This window comes from Cryptomeria japonica, chromosome 8, assembly GCF_030272615.1.
Source record: "Cryptomeria japonica chromosome 8, Sugi_1.0, whole genome shotgun sequence".
Classification (NCBI taxonomy): domain Eukaryota; kingdom Viridiplantae; phylum Streptophyta; class Pinopsida; order Cupressales; family Cupressaceae; genus Cryptomeria; species Cryptomeria japonica.
The window spans coordinates 78264794-78291822 of record NC_081412.1 but is presented as its reverse complement, the minus strand read 5'-3'; the positions used below and the strand labels follow the sequence as shown (position 1 = coordinate 78291822).

Sequence of the window (27029 nt, the reverse complement as noted above, 5' to 3'; positions counted from 1 at the left end):
GTAGGGAAAATGGGGCTCACTAGTCTAGCATGCAAACTAGGAATCCAACCCAATCCCATCAATTACAATGGAGAACAACCAATAGGCCCAACTACAAACCCTTGGTAGGGCTGGGCACATTGAGTTGATTGTCATCTTTTGTTGATTTGAATTGATTGGATAAGATAGATGCGAAGAACTAGACTAAATAGTGCAAAATGGTAATAATCAACATAAACAAGCAAATACATAACTGGTAATCAAAAAACAAACCCAGATCTAGAAAGTGGATGCAGAGAGGAACCTGTCATAGAAATCTGAGCTCAAAATGGGTGAACTATGGTGCTAGGCGCCATAGTCCCAACAGTTGTCCAGGTGTAGAACAAGGATCCAACTGAACTCAAGAGCTTCCAATCTTCCTCCTAGTCAACTTTCAGGTCAAAACACATGGACTATGGCACTAGGTGCCCTAGTCCAAGAATACTATGGAGCTAGGTACCCTAGTCCTCCTCTTTCATGCTAAACTTTGTCTTGATGCCTCTATCTTTGTCTATACTCTTATCAAGTACTCTCAATCTGAACTTGTAACCTGTTTTCAAGCCTGGATTTGCACAAAAGGAGAGAAAAATGGTGTTGGGCTGTATAGGGGCTTCCCTGAGTCAAACCTCAAGCTGGAATTAACCCTACAACAATAACGATTAGGAAATAGAAATCTGAAATGAAATGTTTGAATGGAAATGCTTAATTGAAACGATTATACATTCAATTGATGATGGAATTCTCTTAGGATAAGTTCATGTGTTGATACAATAATAAATCCATCATAAAGTCATCATGAAAACATAATTTAAGATGCCTTGTTGTAGTTTGCTGCTCCTTCAACTCGTATATGCTCTTGAATTGGAATGATAGCTCTTAGATTGTAAGAATGAGATAATAATGAGATGATGAAATGAATCAAGGATAATGTCTTATCTAGGGTTCTCAAGGTAAATTCACCTTTTGGCTAACTTAAAATAATCATTTTCACTTATCAAGGATAGATCTGGAAATAGCAAGGCCGACGCATTATCCTCCCAAAAGTTTAGCCAAAAAGCGTTGGAAGTGCATTGAATTTTAAAATGAGATAGGGTCCATATAAGCTTAAAATGATATAAGATAAAGGCCACACTTAAAATAAGGGCCCGTATAGAGTGTTGATGTATTAAAGTAAAATAGAACTCATATTCTTGAATTAAATATGAATTTAATGTTAGAAAAGGTCCTATAATGTATAGAGGAATGGGAAAATTAAAATAAGTGCTTGGCGGAGTGTGAAATTGGACTCGTAATTAAAGAAGTACAATTTATGACACTACATTAAGCTACTACATTTTGGCATCTAAACAAAAGATTTGCAGTTCAAAAAATATAAAAAATAAATAAATTTAAATTTAAAATCATGAAAAATATGTCCAAGGAAATCACTGCAATAGAAGGTGCCTAAGTGAATTTGATAGAATGTATACCCTTCAGCAGTTGCAGCTAAGCCAAAAGTCACATTTCAAAATTATAGCTAACTTCAAATTTTGAAATAAGATAGTAAATAAATAGAAGCATAAAATTGTCACAATAGAAGCAACACGTTCAAGGGAAATACTCCTTAATCGTAGCATCTAAGACTAAGGTTGCAACTTAAAATTTATAAATAAATATAAATTTCAAAATAAAAGATCGTAAATAAATTGACCATGAAAATAGCTGTAATAGAAGGCAAACTCCTTAGGGAAACCCCCTTTAATGTGGCATCTACGTAGAGTACCGCAATTTAAAACTTAAAAGCAAATCCAAATTTTCATAAAATAAATAAATGAACGGATTAACCAAGCAATCACTGATGTAGATCCATAAGTCTAAATTTTGAAGCTTAAAATAAGAATTAAAAATATATTAAAAAAATCAAACAAGAAAATCCCTGCAATATATTTGTAAGACTCTACTAGTTTACGACTTATTGACAAATTGATGAAGAAAATAACTGCAACAGACATTCAGCTAAAGCACTACACGAAAATGGGCTTACAAAGTATAGCCCCAGGTTCAAACCCCATAGACATGATAAAATATTGAAATGGTGTAAAATACCACATTCTGATTCAACACATTGGCTGTGATCCATACCAACAGACAAAGCTGGGTCTAAGTTCAAGGTGACTTTGACAGAAGAGATTCTCCTCAGTCATACGCGAAAGATTGACCCAAAAGAAAGATGAACTTACCTAATAAATTAATAATTTATCCAAGAAAATCATTGTAAGGTTCAATAAATTCTTTCTTTTATTTTTCTTTATAGCCAATTTACTTTGGAAACCACTGCAGTATTACATTATAAAACTACATAAGTTGAAAAAAAAAGTAAAAGGGAAAAAACAGTCAGCAAACCGACCAGGAAGCAATATAATTGTAAGAGTGAGCTCTAAGTGATAAAGGCAAATGAGATTTCAAACCAACGCTCCAGGTTTGACACATGAATTGGGAAAAACTCCACATCCAATGCTCTGGGGCCCTGGGCATATGACATCACGCAGACAACTCCAGTCATGACTCATACCATCCAAACCACAATTTATTTAATTATAAACATCACGAAATAGACAAGGTAGAATGCAAGTCCCAGGCATCTATGATGGAAGAGATAACACCTGAGTAGTAGCATGATAGCATCTACACCAAAAAGGCTACCCCAAATGAAAAGGGTAGTAATATCTAATACACAAAGGCTACCCCAAAAGTAGCAGAAGCAAGTCCTATTTCATTTTAAACAAAGAGATGCCTCTGAGTCATAACATCTAAGTCATGAATTACCTCAGAAGAACTGGGAAATTTAGCAATGCATAAATAAATTGGCTAAGAAAATCTCTTTTCAACTTAATACTTTTTAAATTAAAAACATCACAGAACCGACAGGGTAGGGTGGATATCCCATTCATATTTGGCAGAAGAGATGCTCCACGATATTACCATCTAAGACAAAGGTTACATCCAATGAATTGAGGGATTTACCAAATACACTAATAAACAAATAAATAAACCAAGAAAATCTATGCAACGGTAATGAAATTAAATCATAAACCCAAGAAACAGAATGAAAATGGAAATCCCTGCAATAGTTTCGTAAGTCCCAAATAAAATTAATATTAAAAAATTGGTAACCAACCTGACAAAGAAAATTAATATTAAAAAATTGGTAACCAACCTGACAAAGAAAATGACCGCAACAGATTTCTCAAGATAAATAATTTGCAGAAGGTCTTCTGCATTACCAAAATTACAGAGAAAAACGCAGAAAAAGATCTCTCAAGCTAGATTATTTGCCGAAGCTCTTCGACATAGCCAAATTCACCAAGAAAATCTCAATAATGATTGTTGGGCTAAGTAATTAGTCGAGATATTACGGACCACCCAAATTACCAAGAAAACCAATACGATTCTGTTAAAAAACGAATGAAATGAACTCGATTGTTCAAAGCAAATTGGACTTTCAAAGTGAAGCCTCATTTTATCCCCAAAATGAGATGCATACCCAATTAAAAGAAAAGCACTAATATCGATTTATAACACTAAAAAACTCTGCTATTTGTGCGAAAAAAAATCAGTGACCAAGAAAACCAGTGCGATAAATGTGTCAAACTTACGGTAGACGACTGCACAGCGGTGGAAGATGTCTCTGCTTCTGATTTAGAAAGAGAGCTATGAGTGGAAGTGTTTAAAGATCTTCTGGTCCTGCTCTCCATTAAGGGGTTCAGCTTTTGCAAAGGATAAATAGAAAGGGTAAGCGAATGAATTGGTCTTGTGGGCTTGTGTTGGAGTAAAAAAGATTTCAAGGGTTTTGCTGCAATGCACCACCCTCTAATCACTGTCACATTAATCATCTTGCATTCCATTAGCTTTCAATTCACAGGGTCCCGGGCTCCTCCCATATTTCACCCTGAAGGCTGAATTAACTGTTAAAAAGTATTTGAATTTACAATCTTCTGTTTATTTGGGCCATTGCTGAATTTCTTGTGCACACGGATTACATGAGCGTTTATGGAGTACGTTTGGAGTAGGTATTGGAAGGAAAACTCTTAAGATATGGAAGAATACGTTTGGAGTTTATTTTGTTTTTGGATGACTGTCCAAATGTTTTAAGAATTTCTTGTGGAGATAACGAATTTTTGTTTCGTACTTATGAGTTGTCAAATGATTAATGTGTATATAATCTATTTTTATTATTAAAATTTGGAAGGAAATATTATTTTCCAAATATATAGATATAAATTTTAATTAGTAATTATGAATTATTTGATTTTTATGTAATCTTTAATTTGTTTTTTAAAATTATTATTTATTATTTTGATATTTTTTATATTATAATAAATATTATATATTTGTTAATATATATTTTTATATTTTATATCATAAAATAATAATAATTTTTCTATTAAATAAGAATTAATTGGTTTATTCTTCCCTACCGATGCCCACACCGAATGGAGGTGTAAATGTAAATCTATCTATTTTTAAATTAATAAAATTCTTTGGCCTTGGCCTTTTATGGATCAAAAAAAAAAAAGAATTAATTGGTTTAAATTATATGTAATTTTTATATTTAATTATGTGAATTGTATTTTGAATCTTATTTCATTACGTATCAATAATTGTTGTTATAAATCAATTTAATCATTCTTACTTGTAGTTTAAGTGTTTCCCCTATGTTTACATTGTTAGAAAAAGATTGTCCCTCAAAAAAATATTGTTGTATGGTTTAGTCTTTAGGATTAAAAAACATTTTCCCTATTTTTGGGGAAGCCTTTCTCGAAATCTAGATATCACCACAATTATCATTATGTTATTTACTTCAAATTGAGCAACCAAGGACTTGTATTTACACTCATCTCTTGGGTTAATCTAATGATCAAATAATCAAGTATCAACAATCTAGAGTATTGTCAAGTATTTACATCAAGCATTAACATCATCACTTGCACTTTTACATATGTCATCATCATCATATGCATGATGTGTTTTCAATATTGTAGACTACCATAGGAGCTTAACTATTATCAAGGTCTAGAAGTCCTCCCTATGTTTATAATAGTCCCCAAATATGTTTTCCAACACAACCTAGCTTTCAAATGTTGGTACAAACACATGTCAATGGATTAGAGAATTCAATAAGCACATAAGACAAAGCTACACGAGAGGAGAAATTTTACAAGTGCATATTCATCCTAAATGTTAGTAAAACTTGCATAAGTCTCTCTACGATATAATCATCATTTCAAATTTTAGTTTTATTTTAATTAGAGTTAACATAGCATATTAACTAACAAAAGAGAAAATCAATAGTCACAAATTGAAATTGTTGAGTTGCTTCTAACCCTCACATCTACATTATTAGTGTCCAATCATATTAGTTGTAGGAAAAGTGTACAAATTAAACTAGAAGGAAAGGAAAATCTAAGTTTTCAACTAGAAGAGTATGAACACAAAGTTTTTCACCCTTGAAGTAGATGGGATAGAAAATAGTTTTAAAATATATAAATCTAAGATATATCTACTAAATATTGCTTGAATATAACAAAAAATAACATCTACATAGAAGATTAAGATCAAGATCTAAACAATTACCATTCAAATTCCAACATGTAAAGAGAAAAATGAAATTTACAAAATTATAAAGAAAATTTCAATATGTTCCTACAATTTATCATAAGAAAAATACACAACGCTTTAGAACCTATGACCCAAAGCTCATCTATATTCTTGTCATTCCAAAATATGAGAGCACAAAGTCTTCTCCAATAATTTTCTTTAGAATGTGTGAAAAGAACTCTTCAATGAAGGAAAAATGAAAGAGTAATAACTCTAAAAGAAGAAGAATACTAGAAACAAAGAAAAAATGAAAGATCATTCCTTTACACCCTACTTACATTATATAATTGTACAAATATAACTTGTTTGTGTGACTCATTCAAAAAAGATATATTAAAAATAAATTATATTCTTTTTCCTTTTATTGGTTTGAATGAAGTTCACTTTCTATTTATAAAAATAACTTACAAAAGATACTTTACAAAAATAAACATCAAATGTTACATTTATTATTATGAAGATACATCTTTATCCGTTGCCACACTTTGATTACTAACTATGTCATCCATAGGAACTTTTGACTGAGTAATAGCAACTTTGGTTATATAAATCTTGAAATTAGCTATCCCTTTAGTAGAAGCCTTTCCATTTGGAATTGTCATATTGTTAAGGTGAATCTTTCGTGTCATTAAGGTACCATTAATTTCTTCAAGTCTCTTATAGAAATTAAAAACTTATTTTTGAAAAGTAAGTAAAGCAATAGACATATTGCTTATTTTTGCAATAGTGTTACCATTGTTGATGTCTTTTAAACAATTATTTTGAAACCATGTCCTTGAAAGTCTTCTTTATAGCAACATCTAATGAGAAAGTTTCGTTTTCTTATAAAATATCAACATCAAAAGATAAATACTTTACTTAGATGTCAATCGAAATAGAATCACAAAGCTTACCTAACCTTTTGAACTCGACTAAAGACTACTTCAAAATTACACTCATTTTTATTGAATGCCCTTGTATCATTTGACAATATCAATTTCATCTTGCTCTTATTGAGTATTTTATTTGCAATTAGAATTTTTATATTAATTTTTATTATTTATTGTACATCTTTAATTATTACTTGAAATATGTTATCTTCTTTCTTTATAGCTTGTGTTTCAATTTCAATTTCTTCCTTCTTGTTAGTTAATAGATTTGTCCCTTTAGAAATAATAAATTATTATATATTTTTTGTCCCAAAAAACAAAGTCAAAATTGCTAACAATAGTTAGGTAAACTATGAATTAGTTTCCCCTTTAATTTTGTAAAGGTACAACTCCCTTCATAAGATTGATTTTTTTGATATTTTGAATATTTAAAAATAGATCTACTTTTAACCAAAAAGTAGGAAAAGAATCTAACACTTATGCAACACTTATGCAACAAATGTGAAAAATAAAATTGAAATGAAGTATTGAAACAAACTACTAACTTCAAGACTCAAAGACCTTTCAATCTTCTAAAATGAATCACTATTGATACTAATGCATAGATTGCAATATCAATGTGAGCAGGCAACTTAGGATTAAAATATATTTTACTACACTCTTGAAGGAAAAAAGTATTTCTTTAAATGAATACTTCACTCACAAAGATGTAACAGTATTCATATGTTCACTTAAACTCATAGATTTTCTTTTTATTAGATTAATAGTTGCATATGGGGCAACACCCTTTAAATTATATGACAAAGAACAAGAAAATTTAGCCTAGCCTGTACTAGGTGAGGCCACAAAGGGGGAACCTCATCCCCAAAGCAAGACACCCCAAAAAACCAAATTTGGATCCCCATCAAATGGGAAGAGAAAGGAGACAAAGTTGGGGGATAACAAAAAAAAGACAATTAGCTCTGACATTTCACTCCATTCTTGGAATGTGAGAGAAGAAGCATGTTAAAGCTAATTTCATTTTTCTTCTTTTTCCTTTGAACTAGTGTCTAATTTTTCTTAGAATCCTCGAGAATCTGGTTCTCCATTGGTTTTTTAGCTAATTCTCCCATGCCCTCATCCAAAATAATTATGGATTTATTTGACTACTCTCCCTCTTCTAGATCTTTCTTCATTCCAGCTTTAACACTGTGTTTCCCTTCAAGAGGGTAATTAATCAAATCCCTCTGATCATTCTCATCTAATCCTTTTACCAAGAGATGATATTATCTTGACCTAATCCTTTTTTGGCAAAGGAGGGGCAGTAGGAGTCTGGGGAGTGGACTGGAGCCTATTTGGTCACAAATTATGGGGAACATCTCTAGATATCTTCTTAGAGGCCTCCATGTCAGCATGACCTTCAACACTAGGCTCGTCTTTTTCTACTAAATAATGGTGAGGGGATACATCCTTCCACCAAGTAGCCTTGTTGCCATGCCTCTTCTTAGCACACTGAATAGCTATGTGCCTATTTTTGTAACATTGTGACAATGGAAAGATATACCTTCACAATCTAAAATTTGATTCCAATAACCAAATTTGGTGTTGAGGGAGATCTCAACAAGGAGGTTTTTAGATATTTCTATATCAACCAAAATGCGGGCGTAGGTGGTGTGAAGATATTTTGTAGAACCTTCATCAATCCACAATAATTTTCCCAAAGAATTTTCGATGGCTTCAAAACAAGAATCCAACTAGAATTGAAGAGGAAGATTTGACAATCTTACCCAAATCAGAATAACAAAGAAAACTTTAGTAGTTAGGTCAAAGGAGGCATGCCATAGTTTCACCATTAGCAAGTGCTTGTTGCAATTCCATTGATAATCATGCAAGATCTTGCAGCAATCCTTGACTTTATTGAAAACCACAACAAAGAAACCCCGCTCATAGGGGTAAATTTGTAAATCACCAAAAAGAATAGGACACCAGGTGTCTAAGATCCATTGATGCAAATAAACCAAACTCGACTAGTAACCTTTGAATCTCACAATCAGTCCATGTTTGGCAAAAAAAAAAAAGAAAGAAAGAAAGAAAATAGAAAAAAGAAAAGAAAAGCCCACACTTTCACTTTCATTCACCTCCTTTAAAAATTCCTTGCCCAACTCCACATTTAGGATATCTTTAATAGGAAGGGCCACAGGATGAACCTTGTTTGTATTGGAAGTAGGCCATGTCAAACTAGATGAGAACCCTTGATCAATGTTTGCTCCACAAGCCCTAGCCAGAATCCCAAAGCGAACTGCAACCTTCATTTGATGATTCTCGACCTTAACCCCAACATAGTACACACCTGATCCTAGCAAATCAAAGGAAAACGAACCTCCCACAGCTATCTCACCATTCAAAGATCCTGCTCTAGTGTGTCGCCATTCACCCACTAAGCCACCATTCATAGCCATAGAATTTTTCTTACGATCTACACCTAAATCGTAGGGAGAGGGCATGGTATTTGTGCAAAATACGGAGGATCGAGTGGATCAACCACTGAAATGTAGCCATGCATAGAGCTTATGTACGTGCCAGTAGAAATCCTAACTCCCAAAGACCCCCACAGGCACAACATCATAGTTATATTTATTATTCATAAGTGTGACACTTAAACTCATACATTTAATATGAATAGCAAAGAAAAATTAATCAACGCTTAATACACATAGATAATAATATTCATTCCAAATGAATAGCAATTTTTTATCGATCTTCCTTTTGATTGATTCTCACTCTTACATTTAAGTGGAATGGGAATCAAAGATTTGGGCCCTTCATTAGTCTATCAACCTAGTATTTATAATGTCTAGATACATAACTACTTAACATTCTTGAAACTGAATCTTTTAAAGAATCATCAAAATAATAAAACATAGACCTTATAATTCCTTTGTATAAGTTGGCATGTATCAAAATTGTACACCTCCTTTAAAGCCCGAAGACTCAGATTCCTAGAACATTACATCATTGTACACCACGTGGCAACTTTGTGCACCATTACGAGAAGGGAAAGTGTTTCTTATATTTGCTTTGTGTGCTAGTGTGTGTTGTACAACTTGGGTAGCTCTTTGATCTTATGCACATGTGCAATGCATTTTCACCATTGATCACTTTCAACTTAGTGAGAAATTACTTGCATCAAGATCCTCTTGTGCATAGTTGTGCACCATGCAATTTAATCACCTTTATGATCTTGCACAATTGCACAATGAATGCAAGTCGTAGATTTATTTGAACATGTTAGGGAATTATGAGCTTTAGAATAGCATTTATCTCTTTGACTCATGTGGAGGCTACAATGTGTTGGGCCTACGCATCTTCTTTCTTGCCCAAAGACTCAAATTCCTAGTGCAATGTGTCATGTTGTCATGTGTCAACTTTGCACACCACAGGGAAAAGCAAGCACATGGCATATTTCTCCTTTTGTGTAGACATTGTACACATCATCCATGTTTTCCTCCTTCACATCCTCATGCGAGCTATCAAAAGGTTCTGGCAAAGGTGAAGGCTCTCATGAAACGCTTTGTACCTTGTGGTCAATGTCCACATCGGAATGCATATACCTTTTCAGGTAGTTCACAAAAGCTTTAAAAAAAAGCTCCAACAAAGATTAAACCTCCTACATAATATTGCCAACAAATTAGGTACTAAACATATGAGCAATCTTCATAGTTTGCCAAGGCTTGGATTATACTCCAATTAAATTCCATGATATTGGCGTATGTGACCACATCACCTGCCCACTAGGAATGAGGGAGTTATAGGAACTTTATAAGGGTCCAACAAAGGTTTTAGAACCACCTTCTTTCTTTGCCTTTTAATTATGTCCTCTTTAAATAGTTTGAAGTTGAATCTCTTTGTTGGGAACTAGCTACCGGTCAAGTTACAAAAATTATGTTATCTACCAATGAGGTTGTTAGAACCTCTTCCTTTCCCACTTTAATGCATCCTTTATTCTCTTCTTCACTTTTCTTTTCTTTTAGTTGTGAATTTATTGTCAAAATCTAGCAAGGTTATGGAAACCTTGTTAGCCCCCAACATTGGTCTTGAAACTTCCAATATTCATCACCTTAGAAGTGAATTTCCTTCTTTCTTCTTTCCTTCAATTTAAAAAATTTATAATGAAGAAATCCTTCATAGAAGCACTAGGTTGTGAAAACATCGATGGCCTCCAACCATTATTTCAAAACCTATCTTATATCTTCCACTTTAGGAAAGAAAATAAATTTGATTATTTTAAATATTTTCCAAGAAAAAAGACTTGTCAGGCACTAGACAAGTTGTGAGAACCACATTGGGCTCCGACGGTGGTTTTGAAACCATAGACAAAAGTTGGCGAAGACTTAAAATCTTTGAAAAGATAAGACAAGACTAATACAAAGGCTTCATCAAGCTCTGGGTAGGTTGTGTAAACCCCGTCAAAGTATGATAACACTTTTAAAACTAAATGGAAAAGGCAATGAAGGCTCAAAAATTTTAAAAAGAAAGCAAAGGTGAAGACACAACTTTGTTGGGCTTCGAAATAGTCGTGAAAACCATGTCGAGGTCTAACAATGGTTTCGAAACTATGTGCAAAGTATAACTAAACACAAAAATAACTAAGTATTAAATGTTTACAAGGACTTCTTAAGAACAAAGACACATTACTTTGAGAACTTAAGACTTCCAAGCCTTCATTTAGCTAAAATAAATGATCTTGAGGCAATGGTTTTGAACATGGGGAGAAAAACTATGGTAACATCTGGCTTTCATTGTGGACCAAGAGTGACAAGGATGCAGTAAGAACTCAAGATCTCTGGTTAATAATATAGGGCCACATAGTCTAGGAATGAAATGGAAAGGGACCAACACACACCAAAAATGGAACATGAACCAAAACTAAAACAAACCATCTAAACAACTATAGTAAAAAAATAGGGGATACATGCTTTACATTTGATATAGTTTCAAATCTTGCCCATTATATGGAAGTGGAAGAATTGTTCCATCAGGATAGGCTAATTTAAATGCATTTCTTTCACACACCCGAGTTATCTTGAAGGTGTTGGCTTGATGATGATTATCATGTATTCATCACTTGTTGTCATTGATGAAACACTCTCTCACACACATATGATTGCATTGACTACCGGTGTAACTTCATTGATTTACACTGTTAACTGGTATGTTTAAGGTCTATCTCTAACCGGTACTCTGTGTCAACCGGTATGTGCCTAAGAGATAACCTGTGATTACATTAAGTCGGCATCAAAATGAAGATAAAGTTGAAGATGAAGATCAAGTGGAAGATTCTAGGACAACGGTTCACATATTGTGGTCCAACAGGTATTGACTGTTTTAACTGGTATCCATTTTTGTGATGAGTTACTAGCACCGTTTGTTTGGCAGTCATTTTTGTGATGAGTTATGTTTAAAATGTCTAGATACACTGCACCTAGGAAATTGTGTTCCTATGGCCGACATAAGATTTGTATGTCTATTTAAAGAAATCTTAGTGAATCATTTTTAATGATGAGGAGAGAACTGAAATAGAAGAGGTGATCTATGCAAATACTTTTGCTGAAGAGTGATAAGTGTTTAGATGGAGAGCAGTGTTGAATGTTCTTAGAATGATCTGATCAAGCAAGTCTTGTGCTACTCAGAATAGATCAAATCTTTCTTGTTGTTTTCTAATCATTACAACATAATCGAATCCCCTAACTGGGTAAGCTCTAACAAGCTTCATTGTACAAATCCTCTAACAAGGTGATCCATTAGTTTGGATTCTAAAATCCTCTAGCAAGGTTACTCTTAACAGGTTATAAGCTTCTAATCAAGCTTGGGATCTCTAACAAGATTCACTCCTAACAAAGCACTTTGTAAGACCTTAACCGGTCAGTTTTCTATTACTACAGATAGTTAACTTGTGAGTTCTATCTCACCGTGGTTTTTACCTATTTGGGTTTTCCACGTATAAACACTTATGTTATGGTGGATGTTCTAATTTATGTGGATGTTGTTATTTCATTTTGGATAGCATGTATTTTGTTCAAATTCTTAGTCAAGTTCATCTATCGGTCAGTGTTTAAAGTTGTGCTTGTTTTGGTGTCATTGATTCACCCCCCTCCCCCTCTCAATACTTTTCAAGACCATCAGAAGGGGCCTTTCCATACAAAATTAAAATTGTTGTGGGCGCCATTAGGTTCTTTTTTGTATCCCATAATAACACCATGTCTCCTTCCATGAACTTCCTTGGTTTGTGTTGTGACATTTTCACACATCACCCCATTGCAAATGGGGACCCCGGACCCCCACTTTTTCACTTTCTAGGTTAGTTGTCTTAGTTTAGTCGCCTGGTAGTGTCTTTAGCTATTAACCTTTTACTTGTAGGAGGTGCAATGGCTCAGTTTGTCAAGAAGTGATCAAGTCATGTCTCTCTATGTAAGTTCGGATGAGGTCAATTTAGCTCTCAAGGCCTTGGCAATGAGCAATTTGTGATGATCCTTTCATTTTGATCATTAGTATCATATGCCTTCAAGATCAAGGATATAATCGCTGAGTCTAAGTGCGGAGAGTTGTCAAACTAAGTGGAATGCTTGAGGAGAGGTAATCAGGGCATAAACAATGCTGAATAAACCTTGTCGATTAAATAAAAGCCCTTGAGATGAATGAAGTAAGTCAATAAAACAACAAGATGGAAGAAATCAAGTCACTTCTAGTGACCCTTCAAATCCCCGACCTACTTCATTGTCACTTCTAGTTGACCCCAAAATCTCCAACCATCTCATAGTCACTTCTAGTTTATGGTCAAAAGTCTAACTAGCCTCTTCAAGCACTTCTAGTTGCCTATAAAAAGTCTGATCGGGAAGAATGAATCCTTATTTTGGTGAGTTGAATGTTGATTTAGGTGAATGCTTAAGGTTTTGAAGGTTATTGTTGTCCTAGATTGATGAAGTTGCTAAGAATGAGTGGAAAGTCCTTGAAATGCTAAATGAGTAGGTTATACTCATGCTTTGGAGTCACTTCCACTTGCCCCCAAAATCTTTGACCTACCTCTTGACCACTTCAACTTGCACACTAAAACCATGACTTGCTGACCACTTCCACTTCATGGTAAAATCCCCAACCTCATTGCTATCACTTCTAGTGCATGTTCAAATATTTGATCCGTTGGATGATGACTTCCAGTTGGATCCTAAATCCACGAACTTCCTTGGTGACTTCCAATGAGCATATAAAACCCTACATAAGGACATGTAGATGATTTTTATGTTGCAAGAGGGAACTGATTTCAAAGATCAAGTAAAAGATGATTAAGTTGGTGAAAGGATGTGAATGAGTAAGGAAGCAAACAACACTTCCAATTGGAAGTGAAAAACACAACCTCATTTGCTTGACTTCCAGTTGAGCTTAAATCCACAACCTTATATGACCACTGCTAGTAGCACTCCAAATTTACCACTTCTTTTGGTCACTACTAGTGGTATATAAAAAACTCAATCTATCTATGAATACTTCCAGTAGGAAGTAAGATTCATGAACTTCTTCAAGATGACTGCTAGTTGGTGCTAAAATCTTTGACTTGCCTTCACACATTTTCAATGACCCCTAGAATCCATGACTAAGGGAAAACAAATCAGAATTAGGCCTTACAACATTGCAAAATCAGACGTGAGGTAAACAAATCAAAACTTCGTTAGGAAGACATATCAGATTAAAGAACTCAAAATGTATGAAATCTATGTGTATCAGTCATGTTTTATGTTATCTTGTTTATTGGTGCAGATGATCAGATGAAGGAGTTGGCTACAAGTAGCATCAAGGTCTAATGCAAGAAGTAGGATCGAGGAATCAAACACAAAGACAACAATGTGAGAGAGAAGATTCTAGAAAAGAAGATATCAAGATAAGAAAGGGAAGTTGATTATCCCACATGATAAACACCCCAAAACTCACCAACACTGCAAGGGAAGAATGAATATTCATCATCGCAAGATCAAAATCAACATCATGGAAGAGTAAACACTTGTCATGAGTTACAAGGTGTGCAACTAGTTGAGGTGACGCCCAGTCATCACCAACTCAAATTCACACATCATTCTAAGTTAAGGCATCTAGATTTAATGCACCTAACTCATCAAACAAGGCATATAACTACCACATATAGGCACAAAGGTCAATGTAGCTACCCTTGTCATTTATTAGTCAATCAGTCAAGGAAGGATGTGTTCTTTTTTTGTAAATTTATCATTGGTCAAGCATTAAATACTATGTAATGGGTGTAACAAACCCTAATTAGGGTTTTCATCTTGTAATCTTGTCCATTAGACATGAATCAATTTGAGCCACTCATTGTATATATATATATATATATATATATATAAGGCTCAATTTTCTCATTTGTAAAGGTTAATAGTTAATAGTTCAGTAGCAGTTAATAGTCAATAGTCAATAGTTAGATAGCAACTAGAGTAGAGTGGGAGAAAAGGAGATTGTTGCTAAGACTTTATTGCAAGAAACATACTATTTTCATTGAAGATGTGGTGAACTTCATGTGTTGATTCAACATTTACATGATCTCTACTTCTCATTTATTTTCATGTTGGTTAGATGGATGGAAGCTTAACTTTGATAGATAATCACTCATTGATATGCATTTCATTAATGGTTTCTATGCCATTAGTAGTAATTTGAACATCATTTTTATCACCTAGAAGATCACGCTAGACTTTGTGGAGTTGTTTCTTTGCATGGCAAATCAAAGTCTAGTCCAATTTCACTAAGTTGTCAATAGTCCTTACATTCTAGGATTAGATTAGCTTGCTAAACCCTTTATCGTTTTGCTCATTTTTTTAAAGTCAAGTAAATTCCTGCCTTCCATTAGCATTCAAACATTCAAGTATTAACTTAAGTCCCATTGTGATTCCAGCAAATCACATCACAATCACTGAGTCTATCCACGTATAAGGTCAACACCTGACTATCAGAACCTTGGAGTCACCTCGTATGATCGCAAAGTCTAACATAAGAGAAGATTTTGCTCAAGACAGGATAAGATACTAGAATTTTGTTCTGTGTAACATTGTATTAAAAACACATCAACAATCTGGCCTTTTTATCAAATATTTTCTTCACATTTTCTTGATGGAGTGTGATTCTATCTATCATGTCCTCCATCCACTCTTTAATTTTGGTTAAATACATAACTATTTTTTTCAATGAGTCTTTGAATTGTTGTTCTTCTACTACAGTTGGTAACTTAGAGGCTGACAACTCCAATGGTAGAGGTAGAGTTGAACCAATGCCATATACTAACATGAAAGGCGATATCCCAATTTCTCTTTTAGGCATGGTTCTATCTACCCATAGAGCCTCATTCAACTTTTTGTGCAAATTCATATGATTTTAATCCACTATCAATTTCATAATTGATACCAATTTTTTATTTCTAGACTCAGCTCGACCATTGCCTTGAGGATAATAATATCATGAATGAGTTGTTGCAAATATGCCCTCAACTTGTCATTAATGTCAATCATCTGGTCCGGAAGTAGTCCAGTGATACTCATATTGGTTTGGATTAAGCACAATTCATGTATAAATGTGATGCAGGAGCACCGAAGTAGTTCAAACTAGCACCTTGGATTTTATCCTAGTGAAACATCGATCTCGACATTGGCCCAGTATTGGTATGTTCTTACCGGTTGGTTTTGCAGTGTATGGAACAAAGATGAATCAAGTTGCGGGTGGTTCCTGTAACTTGCGGATCGTTGAGCGATGTTGTTTTGGGCCTTGTCCAATGTTCCTAGAGGACCACGTGAATTTTAATGCATTTGAAGATGTTCTTGGTGATTTGAGCCGACATGTTATCATTTGCATGTTTCATCATGAACCAGTCGGTATTTGGTCGACTTGATTGAGTTGTTATTCCTTGCATATGGTATAAAGGGAAAGTTTAGAGATTCATTTTGTAGGACGGAGGTCGGAGAAAGTAGAGACCGAGCGAAGATGTAGTTTTCGGAAAGATTCTGGTCTGGGGGGACTGAATTCTGGATCAGTACAAAATAGTGCAGATTGTTATCGAAGGCTTATTTGTCGAGAAAAAGATCTACGGATCTTAGATTTGTGTTGTATGGATTGTTTTGTAATCCTAGGTTGCGGTCCATCATGTGTAACCATTGGAGGCTTATGTAATTCTTTAAATGATTGTAATGATGGATTTATTTGTTACTGGTTATATCTTGTGTTCCTTCTATCGGTTAGGGTTGCTTACTGGTTATATCTTGTTATCTATTACCGGTTGTTGGTATCTTGCATAGTGTTTTGTGTTATGCCAGTATCTTGCATGATATTTTGTGTTATGAGTTGCAAGGCGGGGATGTCCTTAATTGGATCTCCCTACCTTGACTGTGTCAAGTGGTATCAGAGCTGGTTTGTGAACTTGTTGATCAGAGAAGACCTGGTTATGTATCGGTTGGTTGGAAAGGAAGTTGAGGCAGCATGTAGAGTTGTTCAGATCACCGAACGTGAGACAGTGCAAGGCTTGCAAGAAGACCGCCCAACCTAGAACTTGAGCTTGAGGCAGTTAGTGGGTGGAGACTTGAACATATCATTGGACCAAGGAAGGCTACAGGTTGGACCAATAGATTGCTGAGGAGAGGCAACTGGAATCTATAGTCAGACCATCGAACCCCTGAGGTAGTTGCAAGTACCTATTGGCAGATCACCAAACCAGATCAAGTGATGGGACTCACTTTTTGATTAAACCCGAGAATCTGATGTAGGAGCACCGAAGTAGTTCAAACTGGCACCTTGGATTTGATCCCGGTGAGACATCAATCCTGGTATTGGCCTGATATTGGTATGTTCTTACTCGTTGGTTTTGCAGTGTATGGAATGAAGATGAATTGGGTTGTGGGTGGTTCTCGTAACTTGTGGATCACTGAGTGATGTTGTTTTGGGCCTTGTCCGATGTTCCAGGAGAATCGCGTGAAGTTTTATGCATTTGAAGATGTTCTTGGTGATTTGGGCCGGCATGTTATCGTTTGCATGTTTCATCATGAACTAGTTGGTCTTTGGCCAACTTGATCGAGTTGTTATTGCTTGCAGATGGTATAAAGGGAAAGTTTGGAGATTCATTTTGCAGGATGGAGGTCGGAGAAAGTAGAGATCGAGAGAAGATGTATTTTCTGGAAAGATTATGGTTTGGGAGGATTGAAGTTTGGATCAGTGCAGAACAGTGCAAACTGTTACCAGAGGCTTATTTGTCGAGCAGAAGATCTATGGATCTTAGATTTGTGGTGTATGGATTGTTTTATAATCCTGGGCTGCAGTCCAACATGTGTAGCCGTTGAAGGCTTATGTAATTCTTTAAATGATTATAATGATGGATTTATTTGTTACCAGTTATATCTTGTGTTCCTTCTATCGGTTAGGGTTTCTTACCGGTTATATCTTGTGATCTATTACCGGTTGCAGGTATCTTGCATAGTGTTTTGTGTTATGTCGGTATCTTGTACGGTGTTTTGTGTTATGAGATGCAAGGCGGGAATGTCCTTCATTGGATCTCCCCACCTTGACTGTGTCAATATGTCTCAAATATTGTCTGGATAATCAAAATAAATCTAAAGATGTTCAAAAGGTCAAATAAGGGTACCATGATATGTTTTCGAAGTATATGGAGAATATATTTTGGTTCATATTAAGAGTTCAGGTATAGCGACCTTTCCCTTAAGGTGTTTATGGATATGCAGTAGTGTGTGGAATGAATAGAATTATTCTATATGATGAAGTCGACAGTATTAAGATCTCTACACAATGATTGTGTGTTCCACATTGCCGGAATCGATTATTTTCAGTCCAGTGGCAAAACATGCATTACATCTTCTTCAGGCCAACTTCTTGATAATTGTTATTAGTTTGTATGGTGTTTCAATATATGTTGGAATTGTTAAATTTATAGAGTGTGTGAAATGTTGTTGTGATAAAGAAATGCATAAAGTGCGAATTTGAATCAAAGCAAAAGTTAAACAAAGATCCAAAAATGTTACAAATCAGTTAAATGAGAGCTTGACTTGTGAATTTTTATCTAAATTCTGATAGATGTTTTTCTCTTGTAGTTCAAACTATTTTCTCACATTGTATCTAAACAATAGTTTGTATCTTATCCAGAAGGAGTGATCTTTAGTTGAGAAAGTCCTCTTTTGTATCTTGCCTAAGGTTGTGCACCTTAGTTTGAAAGTACGGAGTAGTGAGCTTTTAGGAAGAAAGCCATATTCATTGTAAATACTTATTACATATTGTGAGTTAGATTCTCACTGTGGTTTTTCCCAATTTGGATTTTCCACGTAAATCTAGTGTTCATGTGTTGATGGTTGATGTTTATGTGTTGATAATTAATGTGTTGATGCTAAGTTAGAGAGTGTTGTTTATATTTAAATTATTTTTGAAGTTTTGGACTAATTCACCCCCCTCTCAGTCCTATTGTGTGTTCAAAAATTTGTATTAGAGCTTTGATTCCGAAAGAGAACTGTTGAGGTAGATCTGAGATTTGGACACTTATTGATATGGATACTAAAAATCATGATCATTACTAGGAAGTTGAAGGTGTTGTCGATATGGAAGGAGAATTGAGATCCACTTTGACGAATATAGATGAAAGTAGATTCATGTGCAAGAAGGCTGACGACAAGAATGCCCATTTGGGAAAGTTGCTTGATGATGGAAGAAAAGTAATGGATGATCTTGACACAAAATTGAACAACAAAAAAAAAGAATGTTCCAAACTTGAAAAAGAAGTGCACAAACTTAGGAAAAAATTAAAAGAGGCAAAAGAGTAAATTGACAGAGATCTAAAGTTGAAAGGTGGAAGTGAAGTACTTGATGCCATGCTCAGTGCTCAAAATAATGGAAAGGATGGACTTGGTTTTGAGAAAGGTGAGTTTTCCAAAGGAAAAGAAAAGATTGAGGATACTAACTTCATTATGGTCTGAAAGAACAACAAGAAGAATGATAGAAGATTTCCCCAGGTTGGATCCAGGTATTTATTTAATGACAATTATTTTTCATGCAATAGATTTTGATATAGAGTTGGTGAATGTAGAAGTCAAATCAAGAATCGATCAATTAGCATAAGATGTTTCTCTTGCAATAATTTTGGCCCGCATAAGGTTGTAGAATGCAGAAATAGGATGATGAGGAATGGATACAAAAACATAAGAAATGTTAAGTCTTTCAATGGAGTTTTTTATGCTTGCAATACATTTGGGCACAAAGTTGTTGAATGTATGTCAAAATGAAGGTTCATAAATGAAAAAATGAATGGTGGCAAGTCTCAGAGAGGTCTGGTATGCTATAATTCTAACAAGGTAAGTCACATTGCGAAATATTACAGAAGTAGAACACATGGTCTGACAAAGAAGATTGGCATAAATCAAGAAAGAGAAAAAATGAAGATGACTTGGGTAAAGAAATCAGAGGAAAAGATTGAAGAAAAGATAGAAGAAGGATCCACACCAATTGAGGGTGTTGAGACCTCTTCTAGAAACTAATCAGACAACAAGGTCTAAGGGGGAGATTTGAAATAATATTATACGAACCCCCTGTGCATTTTGACACTAAAGAGTTTTCAACATTTAAGTGTTCAAAGAATCATTTTTTGTGGATTACAAATGAATTGATTGATCCACAACTGGCTTTGGCGTATTTATGACTAACAATACAACGAAAAGTTGAATTTATTGGACTTTTCAAACTTATTTTTGCTAAATTGCAAATTGACAATTTGGAGAACTCTTGTACAAAGAAGAGTTGGTGTACATTTTGTGAGTGAAAAGTGTTATAAGAAAACCCTAGTTGCAAGCACAATGTCTATTCTAGTTGTTGTTAACACCGATCTCAAGTCGTGACCAGTTTTGAAGCCATATCCATTTGTCGCAATAGTCAAGGATAAGGAAGGTGTGTTTTCAAGTGTGCCAATTCATTTCTTTTATATAAAAGATGTTAAAGCAAACATTCATGTAGAAATTGGAGAGGTGAGTTATGCAATTTTTAATGACCTCTGGGTGAAAATGTTTGAAAGTGATGGAATTTCTCTCAAAAGTGAATACAAGAATATTGTAGGGTTAGGGTTAAGAGTTTGGAGGGTGTTTCCTATTTTACTTATGACGTCGATTGGGTAAGGGTTATTTTAAACAGAATTCACAAAGTTACAATGTATATAGATAAACCCTGTAATATCATAAAAAATATCATTAGGCCATTGACTGGCTTATGCGAAAAGGGCATCGTTTTGACAAAAAGGATTGTGAAGAATAATATGGTAATTGAACTACAAGTACTAAGTGGGATGGAAGAGCCATGATAGTTGAAGATATTCCTAACCCTGGAGTTAAATATTTCACCACTTAGACACTTTCATACAAGATTTACTTCCAAAATTGTGAAGGTACCGCGACTGTGATCACCATTCACACTACTTTTCAAATGGTTGTGCGGAGAACAATTTCACTTATGCAAACTGTTGCTTGAATAGTTAATGGAAAATCTAGAGAAAATGAGAAAAAGTAAGCACCCATTCAAGTTAGGTTCTTTGATAATTTGTCTTGCGTTCATGTATCAAAATGAGCTTCTCGAAAGGGATAACTATGTTTGGGATAAATCCTCACTTGTCGAAGCATAGATAGGATTGTATGTTAAGGGTTTTAATGATCAATCTTTTAGAAGAACATTTGGTGGATGGTTTGTAAACTTCAAAGCCAAAATGTAAGAAAGATATAGGTTTCCTTTAGATTTGGTTGTGAGATATAATGAGACTTTTACCTTCTTAGTTAGCTGCGACAATTGTTATATCATGGTTGTTGAACCAATAATTGTCTGGATTCCAAAATTACCTTATGATGTCTCTGAAGAATTGGCAGAGTCTAAATTTTTTGAGATTATCAAATTGGACAAGGATCCTAATGAACCTTGCTTTGGGACTATAGAAGAGTTGAAATCAATCTTGAGGGAAGAAAAGGTCCAAAAAGAGACTTGATAAGAGGATGAAGAAAGTATTCAATAACCTAGGGCTCCCTAGAGTTGCAGACATCTGTGCATAGAGGTTGACTAGATCAACATCTTCACTACCCTAGGTGATACAGAGTTCCTCTTAAACTCATTCCTTATCTGCATCTAGTGAAAGGAAGACACCAAGGAAGAAAGGAAAACGTCAAAGAAAATTTAACATTCAAGATGTTGAAGAGGTTGGTAGCAATACTGATGAAGAAGCAAAGAAATAAAAAATTTCTATTAATCTAAGGACTAAAAGGACTAAAATGGATGACATTGAAGAAAAAGATGTTGCCCCTCTGCCAAGAAGACTAGAGTCCAATCTACCATTGAACAAAAGAAGAGTGCTCATAAGAAGTTGAGTCAAAAGAAATGTGGAAAGAAAAATGAACAAAAGGTAGAACCATATTTTAATGTGGATAGTCTTGTTAATTCTATGTATAAAAATGAATCTATAAAATATGTCGTAGACATCCATGATGAGGCTCAACCTACAAATAAAGAAGTGATTGAGAATGCAATGGTAAGATATTTGATTATATGTAATCAAAACTTATGTCATATTCAAGACTATGTTCCTAATAGCTTGTATGAGGCATTGACAAAGAAGAGAAACAAGGCTACACAAAAATAAAATGATATTTAGATTGCTACTATTGATAAAGTTTGCAACCCTTTGTCTAAGGATGTAAGAAGCAAAATCCAATTAGCTCTCAATGCTAGATTTTGCAAAAAGGAGAGAGTAAATCTAATAATGGGTGGAGACCTGAATGACATCAAATGATTTATCAGACAAACTAATGATATTGCAACTGAAGTTTCTTTGGAGGTTGTGAAGTCCTTATCCGCTCCTTCAGAGAATGAAAGTAAAAATTTGTGTTTCGGTGAAACTAGTGGAAATTTCCATGTGTTGGAGGAAGAAGGAAAATAAAACATTGATAAATATCAACCTACAATAGTTTTGGATAGTGAAGTTCATTTTGAACAAGTGTTTACTATAGATGAAGAGCTGATGGGTGAAGCAGAACAACATAATGTAAATGTTGGTATTCCAGAGATTGTTCCTGGTGATCCATGGAAACACTAGTGGATACTTATAAGGATGAAAATATCGAAGAGGATACTAAAATAAGCATGTTATAGGGTAAATTGGATGTTTGTTACAAACAAAGGGAAGAGAAAGGATGAGAAAGGTTTGGAAGATGTTCAGTTTGAAAAAGGAAAAGAGACAAAAGAAGCATGTATAAAGGAACCTCTTATCATGCCTAAAACAACAAAACTAAAGGTGGTCGTTGAACTAGAAATTTCATTTGAGGTACTGCAGGTACCTGTTACTCAAGGAAGATTAGATTTGGGGAAATCATCCCCTTGACAAACACTTGAGCTAAGTAGTATTCTACACTTGGAATCAACAAAGAAGAATTATGTGTCTAAAGAGTTAGTCGAAGATATGTTGAATTTTCTCCATGAGAAACTTCCATGTGTGCAAATTGATGGTTCCTTCATTGATGAAGATCAATTAAAATTGTTGTTCAAGTGACTGAAGGACATTCTTCAAGCCTTGAGATGGAAATTTTGAAAGCCTTAGAAAAGAAATTGATAGTTAACTGTCTGATGTGGTTAAAGAATAAGTGTGCAGAGACACATAATTGCGTAAAGGATTGCACTGCAAAGCTTGAATAGAGTGTGGACATTGTGATCCAAGTTTATATATTTTGTCATACATGGCCTAAGTCCACCAGCCAAATTCCAAAGGAAATTGAATCATTTGTGGCTAAAATCCTAGAGTTATGCAAAGGCATTGATCTAAAAAATGATGAGGACTCTAATAGAAGAATAGAAATTGAAGAGCTATACAAACAATTGAATGACTTGGTAAGCCAAAGAGATCTAGTGAAGAAAGAATTCTATAGATTGCGAGACATTATGGATATGCATCTCACTAGTGTGGTGAAAATTCTAAAAGACTCGCAAAATCTATGTGCATCTATTTTAGTTTTGGTAGACTATAATGTTGCAAAATAATTTATTCTCGAAATGGAAAGTCAAATTAAAATATTAGCGTCGATTGAAGTTGACTGGATTTTTTCCTGGCGAGCATTAAAATTTGTCAATATTTAGATATAATTCCTCCTTCCTTACAAAATCTTTGAACATCAATGGTATATTTCTTTCTTTCTTTGGTGTGTACATATTTTCTCTAATATTTCTATTGATAGGATATTGTCCTTAGGGGGAGAGAGTTCGGTGAAAAGTGCACCCTTTGTCATTATTGTCAAAGGGGAAGAGACTTTGGAAGATATTTTGGGAGACATTTTTCAAAGATGTCCTGTTTTTGAGTTTTGTTGGCATAGTGTTGCCATCAATGAAAAATGGGGAGATTGTTGCAAATATTCCCTCAGCTTGTCATTGATGTCAAACCTCAAGTCCAAAAGTAGTCCAGTGATACTCAACTTGGTTTGGATTAAGCTCAGTTCATATGTATATGTATAAGAAATTATCAAGATAATCAGAATCTATCTAAATATATTCAAAAGGTCAAATAAGGGTATCATTATGTGTTTCTAGAGTAAATGGAGAATACATTTTGGTCTGGATTTAGGGTTAATGTATAATGACCTTTCCCTTAAAGGTGTTTGTGGATATGTGGTAGTGTGTGGAATGAATAAAATTATTCTATATGATGAAGCCGATAGTATTAAGATCTCTACCTGATGATTTTGTATTTTGCATTGGTGGATTTGATTGTTTTCAGTCTGATGGCAAAATACACATTACATCTTCTCCAGGTCGACTTCTTGATAATTGCTATTGGTTCGAATGGTAAATATGTGTGTGTGTGTGTGTGTGTGTGAGGTGAAAATAATGATGAAAAACTATTGTAAAACCACAAAGATCCAACCACAAACAATCTTAATTCTACAATAAAACATTCACCATGTAGTGTCTCTCCCTGCTGCATCTTGTCTTTTGTGCATCAATAGATCTTATTAATATAGCTTAGTCTACTTTATTTATTCAATGGTAGCTTACCTTATACTAACCCTATTTCATGATTATATTGGATATGATGGTGACCATGATAGTGCTTGATTGTTGTGACTATCTTCCACTATGTTTGTGATAGGGACGATGTCATACCACTCATTCATGAGCACAATATGACATTGTGATTCCCCTTCACTTGTATGTCTATTTCATAATATATGTTATGGTATATGTTGTTGTACGTGTATTTGTGGTGACAGGTTTGTAAGTACTAGACATCGACTCCACCTAGCTTCACAAGTCTAAGCGTGTCTTCATCCCAATGGTAGGTTGATCGAAGGTGACATGAAATCTCATTATACACTCTAGATTTAAGTTGATATCCTTGTTAGTCTAGTATCTTGAGTTGAGTCATCATATAGCGTCGTGTGGTATTACCCCTTGTTGAGTTGTCTTGAGGTGTTATGATTATTGGCTATTTAATTATTAATAAACTAATTAACTGGCTCATCTAGTTTATAATAATAAATTTAAATTAATAATTGATTCATATAGTTTTAAACAAATTAAATTAAAGTATAGTTTCTTATTTAATTATTTATTGGGAAATTTACTAATATTTATTCATTGATTTAAGTGTTTATTGGAAATTTATTTTTTTGATCGGTGTTTATTGGATATTGGGGTAAGATATTTAAATAATATTTTATATATTTTACCTTGGTTTTTGGGTAGGTTGGTATGAAATATATTTTTATACAATTGTAGCGTCCTAAAATTGCGACACTTGCAATTTCGACTGCATTTCGGTCTTCACGATGGCGACGCAACACGCAACCTGAATGGAGACCCCAAAACTTGCTCACGACACTGAAAACTGCATTTTTCATGCACCCTGGCCTGAACCTCCTTTGCACCCCGCTGTCCCGGAGGTGGGACCAGAGTGCCCAGCGCCCTGGTCCCTCAGGACCAGGGCGCCCAGCGCCCTGGTCCCTCAGGACCAAGGCGCCCAGCGCCCTGGTCCTCCAGGACCATGGCGCCCAGCGCCCTGGTCCCTGGGTCCTATTTTGGGCCCGGTTTCCTAAGTGATATCGAGTCTTTTTGATTGCAATTTGGAAATATACTTCCCTGGTCGGCCTAAGGTCGGGAAAATCAGTCTATCAGCCCTAAATGACAAGTATATAAACGACATTTTCCTCTCTCATTCGATATGATGGAAAAGGCGTGGAAACTATACTCAAGCATTCAAGCATTCAAGCAATTGATCATTTCAAGTCTCCATTCAAGGCTAAGTGTTGCATTCAAGTCAAGGATTCAACCATTGAAGAGGAGATCACTTATTACATGCTACATACTACAACATACAACATCTGAACCTTCGCACATAAGGATACCAACATCCTTAGAACAAGGTATTAGTACTTGTTTTACATTACAGTCATTTACATTTACAGCTCTTGCTCATTTCTTGGTTAATTCCAAAACCGGGGTTTGACCTAAAGGCAAACCCCTAATCCCTAACCCCCCATCGTCTTCGCTTTTCTGTGTGTAGGTTGCAGGTACGCGGCTGAGATTGAAGATCTGGAATCCTTGTGCAGAGACGAACCGATCCCCCTTCGTTTTGCGGATTTTTCGGAGGACCGTGGCGCCGGGCGCCATCGTCCCGACAGCTTTTTCTCAAATTTGCAGGACAGCGCCGTATCGACATTTTACTGCTAATTCCAGGTCCGCAGCTTCATCCTATAACCTAAACTCAGTTTATAAGCGAATCTTTATGACTTTCTATGCATCCTTAACTTAATTTCCTTAATCAACATTCTTTACAAAAGAGGGTAGCTTTGCTTTCCAAACCCTTGAAATTCATCTAGCATCCAATCTTACCTTGTGTGGGATTGGATCTTATGAGTTTCAACCCCTCTTTTGAATGTAAAGTCTTCCCCCTAAGTGAAAACCCATCGAATCCTAGCGAACCTCCCTTCTCTCTCCTCGGAGTTAGAAGAGGGGAGACCAACTAGGGTTCGACAGCGATTTTCCGCTTTACATTTTGGTGAACCCGACGTGAACATCCTTTCTGATTTTTCATGCTTAGATCTGAAAATTGATTCCTTGATTACATTTCCATGTTTGATCTTTTGCAAAATTTTAGAGGTGATTGCATAAAAACCCTAAAATTTCTTTTTGAAAATTAAGCTTGTGAAATGTTTAATTATTAATGCTTGCTTCAGATCTGCTTTTCTATTATAAATTATCAATTCATATCTGTCCTTTAATTTTGAAAATTAAGTGGTTAAATGTCAAAACCCTAATTTTTGAAACCCTCTTAATTCAACCTTTGTCCGACAATTTGACCGATCAAAACATCTCCAAATCAGCTGTAACTTTGGATTCTGTAATAAAATCACAATATCTTTCATCCCTGAAAATTTGGAAAAAAGTTGCGAGGACCATGTTGCACTCCGAGCG

At 34.9% G+C, this 27029-nt stretch overlaps 1 protein-coding gene across 3 annotated transcripts in view; it reads right to left on the bottom strand.

The window, feature by feature from the left end:
- The window catches only part of LOC131046345 (nudix hydrolase 23, chloroplastic), a 50884-nt gene extending 46729 nt beyond the window's left edge, over nucleotides 1-4155 (bottom strand). For all 3 annotated transcript variants that reach the window (XM_057980070.2, XM_057980069.2, XM_057980068.2), the window contains exon 1: nucleotides 3654-4155. In XM_057980070.2, the coding sequence (XP_057836053.1) occupies nucleotides 3654-3902 (249 nt within the window). In that variant the 5' untranslated portion in view covers nucleotides 3903-4155. The remainder of the gene's footprint in view (nucleotides 1-3653) is intronic.
- Nucleotides 4156-27029: the final 22874 nt, after the last annotated feature.